We start from the raw sequence: 6,779 nt of genomic DNA on the forward strand, positions 1-6,779 counted from the left end.
AAATATGCCTGGAATTCCGGCCCCGGGCTCTTGTCCTGCCACCCAGATGCTACCCATGAGCTGACCCTGCTCAGTACCTTGTCTGCTGTGGTGCCAGCAGCAATATACTTCACCTGTAGAGGACAATCTGGAAGATCTTGGATGAGAAGGATCTGTTCCACCGGTGCTGGATCTGGGTCATTGCTCATCATTGGCAACCTGCTTAATGCATTTGCGTGGCCCATGTCCTTTCCCAGTTTATGGACTAGTTTGCAAGCATAAGCGGATAGGAAAATGGACCACCTAAGCATTCTTGGGGAAAGAATTTGTGGTGTTTGTTTCTTAGCAATGGTTTGTGATCAGTAAAAATGGTGAACTCCTTGCCATACAGGTAATCATGGAATTTTTTTTACTCCTGACACAATTGCCAGTGCTTCCTTGTCAATTTGTGCATAATTCCTTTCTGATTTTGACAGAGTTCGGGAGTAATATGCAATAGGCCTTTGCTCTCCATTTTCCTCTATATGACTTAATACAGTGCCCACCCCATAAGGGGATGCATCACACGCGATGCAGATAGGCTTATTTTCTATAAAATGTGTGATGGTAGAATCACTAGATAACAGTTGTTTAAGATTTGTAAAACTCTGTTCATGGACCTTGGTCCAGATCCATGGAGTTTTCTTATCTAACAGCCTGTGTAAAGGTTCTGCAATTGCTGCTTTGTGGGATAAAAATGTGTGATAGAAATTAAGTAACCCCAGAAAAGCTTGCTATTCAGCCTTATTTGTTGGGGTTGGAGCCAATTTAATTGCTTTCACCTTAGAGTCAGTGGGGTGAATACCCTTGGCATCAATCATGAACCCTAAGAACCCAGCGATGAGGACATCATCAAAATAGGGACATACACCAGGAATGCCCTTCAGAGTCCTCTCCATCACTTCCTGAAAAATCCCAGGAGCTACTGAGATACCAAAACGGTAACCGGTTAACTCGGAAAGCTCCTCTATGTGTCACTATTGTTTGAGTGTCAGCTGCTTCCTTATTCACTGACAGCTGCTGATACGCTTGCGCCAAATCAACTTTTGCAAAGAGCACACCACCTTAGACAGTGGCGAGGACTTGCCGGACTGACGGAACCGGGTAAGCATGCGGATTTAAGGCTCAGTTTACCGTAGCCTTAGAATCAGCACATATTCTAATTTCTCCATTTGCCTTTAACGGAGTCACAATTGGCATTTCCCAGTCTCCCCCATCCACCAGTTCTAACACTCCCTGTTCCACTAGTTTGTCCAGTTCACTCTCAATCTTATGTTTGAGGGCGAATGGGACTCTTTGGGGCTTGATACGCACCGGTGGGACATTTGGGTTTAGTTTAAATTTAATGGGAGGGCCCGTGTACTTCCCCAGCCTGTCATCGAATACATCTGCAAATTCATTACAAACAGATTCAAGATGTTTGTGCTGGATGCTATGCACTCCCCCCAACCAAATGTCCAGGGCATCAAACCAATCCAGCCCTACTAAACCAGTTCTCTGCCCATCAGTCACCAAAATGTCTAAGGGACCCTGGAAGTCCTTAAACCCCACAGACACAGTGGCCTTTCCCCTGATTTTAATAGGGGTGTGCTGAAAATCTGACAGCTGTAAACTGGTGGGCTTTAAAGGGACCCTCTGCCTGCTCCGATCGCCAATTCTTTTAAATGTCTCATAGGAGATTATTGAGACTGCAGAGCTGGAGTCCAGCTCCATTGTGCAAGGTACCCCTTGCAGTTGGACCTGTATTGTTATTTTTGGTTTGAGCAGCTGATGGACTTCCATGTGAGACATGGTCTGTCTGCTCTTTCCAGGGACTGAGGGATCATGCCAGGATTTGTGCCAAGGGAGAACAGTACCTTCAAGCTCCGATGCCATAGCTTGTAATTCATTCAGGCTGTCTCTGCTCCGATTCCGGCAGACAGCTGCAATGTGTCCCGTCTTGCCACAGGAATGACACTTTATGGATCTGAACCGGCAGGTCACACTCAGATGGTTTCCTCCACAGCTGGCACATTTCTGGTTGGATGTGTTGGCTCCACTCGGTTCCTTGCAGCCGCAGCTGCACACTGTGTCCTTTGTGGCGGATGATTGTCTCCACTGGCCCCTGTCATTGTCCTACGATGTTGGATGCTTTCCGGGTCTGTGCTGTACCACATCTACCTCTGCCTCTCCATCCAGGTTGCTGCTTCTGATGCTCGAAGCACACTCGTGATGTATGGTCGCTCGTGAGCTGCTGCTATTGCAGTGTGTGTGTTTGTCAGAGTCATTGGCTGCCTCGTAAGCCATCACCTGATCTAAGACCTCCCGCAGATTCATCAGTGGCTTCGCGAGGATCCTTTGTTGGCATTGCTCTCAGTCCAAACACCACTCGATCCCTGATCCTGTCTTCCAGATCAGGAAATTTACACTGGTGAGCAGCCTGTCTCAGCACCAAGACGAATTGTGAGGTCGGCTCACCTGGATGCTGGCTGTGCTGGATGAATTTATGCCGCCAATAGATTGGAGCTCTCACTGGCAAGAAATGCTCCTCCAGCTTCTTTTTTAAATCAGCATAAGAGACATTTTCAATGGGCATCGGTGAGCACAGACCAACAGCCACATCATACACGTCATGACCGCTTAAGCACAGAAGCACCGCTGCTTTCATTTTATCTTCTGTAATCTTGTTGATCATCAGGAACCCTTCGACTCATCCCAGATGTGCTCCCCATCACTCTGGCTCATCAATGTGGAAATGAAATTTGCTGGTCACTCCAAATTTAGCCATGTTGCACCAGTCCTAGAATGCTGCTTCATTAGGAAGGTCTCAGACTTTTTTTCTGCCTTTCCCACTTCAAAGTGACTTCAGCTCTGATTGAAACAGCATCCCATCCTCGTTGCCACTGTTAGATCATGGGCTCAAGACCGCATGGCCAAGTTGGACAACGCAGGACAACAGGGTTCAGCATAATTTTCTTTATTGATGAAGCACAGACTTGGCAAACAAACGGGCAACTGCCCCTCTTATGTACCTAGCCAGGTATACATGGAACCAATCCCATTGTCCGGATTTCCCACCAAAGACTGCCCTGCCAATCCTGACAGGGCACCATGCCACCTGGTGGTGTCAGTGGCTATCTCTGTGAACATCTCATATATACATATATACATAACAAATAGTGGTTGGGAAACTGTCAGAGATCACTAAAAATGAAGATCACATGGCCACAGGAACAGCTCTTCAGAAGCCAGTAGCAGTAGCATTGAAATAGCCACAAATTTCATTCTCTTAAGTGTCATGAGTCATGGATTTTGGACAGATTGTATAAATTAGCCTATTTCAGGTACCTTAGGTTTTTTTTTAATGTCTTCTGATGCACTCTTTCATTTGTACAGAGTGGGTACAAATTTTACTAGTAAACAGATAAGTAACTCAATGCAGTGACCATATATAATATTCCTTCCTCCTCTTATTTTATTTGAATTACTAGAGTGGACCCCTTTGCAAACTTTCAAAAACAAAGGGAAGGCTTTCCTGTATAAGGGTTCTGAGAAGGAGGGCTTAAGATGGCTGCCTACCAAGAGCTCATCCTCTGTGTCAAGGATTTTCGGAATAAACTTCACCTCTGATTCTATTTATTCCTTCCTGACTTGAAAATTAAACTGGTAAGCTGTTTCTTACAGTACAAGTGGTCATGTACTAAGATTGGTTGTTCCAAAAATATGGAGACATTTACAGAATCTTCATTTAGAATTACATCATATTTCTTATTAAACATTGAAAAGCATGTATAATAAAGTCTCCAACTCAACTCTTCTTCAAGACTACACCATTGAATATAATATATCCATTTCAGAAAGGCGCATTGATTTCCTAAATTATATACACATTATACAATGTGTATGTTCATTCTAAATTATTAGCATACTCTGTTTATTAGAAAAAATCAAAGCAAACACATGAATACTACTAATAAAAATCTCTGGAGTGTTTTCTGTGCAGGATGTTTGGGAGCTAAATAAGTCTCTGTGGTGTCAAAGAAGATCAGTTAATCTTTCCTGCAATTCAGAAAACCATTTAAACCCTGTAATGAGAATGAAAAGCATTGTATACAATGCCACCTTCTAAATGAGGAAGAAAGAAAAAATGAATATTGAATCTAATCAGAAGAATGTGAATGAAGACAATAAGTAAATATCTTCTAGATTTTGCTTGTCTACTATTCTCATACTCCTATTCTAAAGTTTCATTTTCCATTTTTTTCTTCAGATGTCCTTCCTAGGTTTTCTTTCTGCTTTCCTGAGAGTTACGAAGGAGGCAACCAGCCTTCCTCCCCCAAACAATTCTTTTTTTTATACTGAATCACAAAAACTGTTTTTATGTAGAATGAGACCTCCGTGTTACAAGCTGTCCTATGGAATAAGAAAATGATCATTATTGTTTGCTTTTGCCATAACGTTCTACTAATTTGTTTTCCTTGCCCTTCCATAGGCTTCTTTTCAAATTCAATATCTCCTTACCTTTTACAACTTGAATTTAGTAAGTCTGTGTTAAATTAAATTAAGATTTTTAAGGAGATATTGGACAGCCATTTGTCTGAAATGGTATAGAGTATCTTGCTTGAGCAGGGATTGGACTACAAGGTCCCTTCCAACTCCATTTTTCTGTTAACGGAAGGTAAGTTCCACATTTCATAGCCTTTTCTTTAATAATGAAATTAAATCAAACAAAAGTTGCTTCTCAAATTGAGCTGATATTTTAAGTAGTCAAATAGAATCGATGGTCAAATTAATTTCTGGATATCTATATTGTTTAAATATCTGAATCAATTCAAAATGAATAAAATTGATTTAACTGGGATGTTTTTATTTGATTTATCCTTGATCAATGCAACAATATATTAAATCAGATAAAATTTAAGAAATATAGATGATTCTTTTAAATAAATCTAGGAATTTTATATTTGAAGGTGATCCTCAGAATCTCCATTCTGTCTCCAAGATCTAAGTAGCCGCCTGACTGAACCTTTCATCTCCCTTCTTACTTTATTTGGAGCCTCCTTTTTCTTTTTTTTCCTTCTTGGCTAAGAAACTCTTGCACTCTCGGGAAGAGTTTATTTGCCTTATAAATAAAAGCAGGAAAAACCATGGAGGATATACTGTATGCTCTACACAGTCCATGACGTTTAGCGGACCTTAAGATAAACACCTCTGCCACTGTGATGTGAAATGTCTCCTCTGTTTCCAGACTTAATTTATTTTCATGTTGAAAGTTCTTCTTGCTTTGATTTGAACTTTTGTATGTTTCATTTTACATCCAAATCATGGCAGGAATGTAAGGTTGTATTTAAAAACCTTGGATAGTTTTGAAGGACAATTTGAAATGAATTGGAAATATTTTAATAGCTTCCACTTCACTTCCAGGACTGTCATAAATGTGGCCAGAAAATGGATAATGACACAAGTGTGTTTCTTCTCTTGGAATTCTCAAAGATATGGGAAATTAAGATGATGTATTCAACTTTCTTCCTTCTCTTGTATTTAATGACAATAACAGGAAATTTTTTGATCATCTCTGTGTTTGCTTTGGACTCCCATCTTCATACTCCCATGTATTTTTTCCTGATGAACTTAGCTCTGCAAGATGTTGGTTCTGTTTCAGTCATCGTTCCCAAAGTTGTTTTTAACTTAGTAATGAATATCAGGGATATTTCCTATTCAGGATGTGTAGCTCAAGTCCTCTTGTTTGCCTTCTTTATGGGTTGTGATATTGCCCTCCTTACTGTCATGGCATACGATCGGTTTGTTGCCATTTGCAATCCTTTGCAGTATGAAATAATAATGAACAAAACGTTTTGTATAAAAATGGTTGGCACTGTATGGATTGTCAGCCTCATCAATGCTGTGTTGCACACTATTGGTACTTTCACTAATCATTTCTGTTCCAATACAATCAATCAATTCTATTGTGAAATCCCACAGTTACTTAAATTTGCATGTTCAGATATATATGTAATTGAAATTGGATATATGATATTTATTATGATATTACTATTTGGTTGCTTTATTTTCATCTCTATTACTTATGCACAGATCTTCTCTGTTGTTTCAAGAATCCCTTCTGTTCAGGGAAGGAAAAAGGCCTTCTCTACTTGTTTTCCCCACCTCACAGTTTTCTCCATATTTTTGGTTGCCTCCTCATTTGCTTACCTGATTCCTCGACCAGACAAACCATCACACTTTGATTTCACCATTACAATATCCTATTCCATTATTCCACCCATGTTAAACCCATTAATCTACAGCATGAGAAACAAGGAAATCAAAGTTGCTCTTTCAAAAATGTTTGCTCTGAGGATATTTGGATTGTGTAGTCACAGAAATGGAATAAAAAATTAAAATAATGTTATTAATGGGAATGAAGTATGTTCCGCAAGATGTTTAGATGTAACTTTTTATTGATTTGCTTTAAATGGAAAATTTCTCTCTCTCTCTCTCTCTCTCTCTCTCTCTCTGAAAAATAAGAATAAAAGTGATATACAGTCCATCTTCAAATGCAAATCATTTTTGAAAGCTTGCTTTTGTTCTTACAACTTAATGTGTTTATCTAGCATTTATAATATGTGTCAGCAATTATCTAGCATAGGTCAGCAATCCCTTATACCAAATGCCCCCTATGTCCCTGCCAAAGCTCCCTGTCCACTTATGGACAGAGAAGCAGTGTGAGAGATGTTTTAAAACCTTCAAACCTTCACATGGGTTTTGAATAAAGTAGATCACAA

At 40.1% G+C, this 6,779-nt stretch overlaps 1 protein-coding gene across 1 annotated transcript; it reads left to right on the plus strand.

The window, feature by feature from the left end:
• Nucleotides 1-5,445: 5,445 nt before the first annotated feature.
• Nucleotides 5,446-6,396, plus strand: LOC310650039 (olfactory receptor 14I1-like; the record flags this gene model as incomplete). Its single annotated transcript, XM_083378871.1, has 1 exon — nucleotides 5,446-6,396. The coding sequence occupies one exon, from the start codon at nucleotides 5,446-5,448 to the stop codon at nucleotides 6,394-6,396; it is 951 nt and encodes a 316-aa protein (XP_083234997.1).
• Between the last annotated feature and the right edge of the window lie 383 nt (nucleotides 6,397-6,779).

The sequence above is a fragment of the Vipera ursinii genome (assembly GCF_947247035.1).
Source record: "Vipera ursinii genome assembly, chromosome: Z".
Classification (NCBI taxonomy): Eukaryota; Metazoa; Chordata; class Lepidosauria; order Squamata; family Viperidae; genus Vipera; species Vipera ursinii.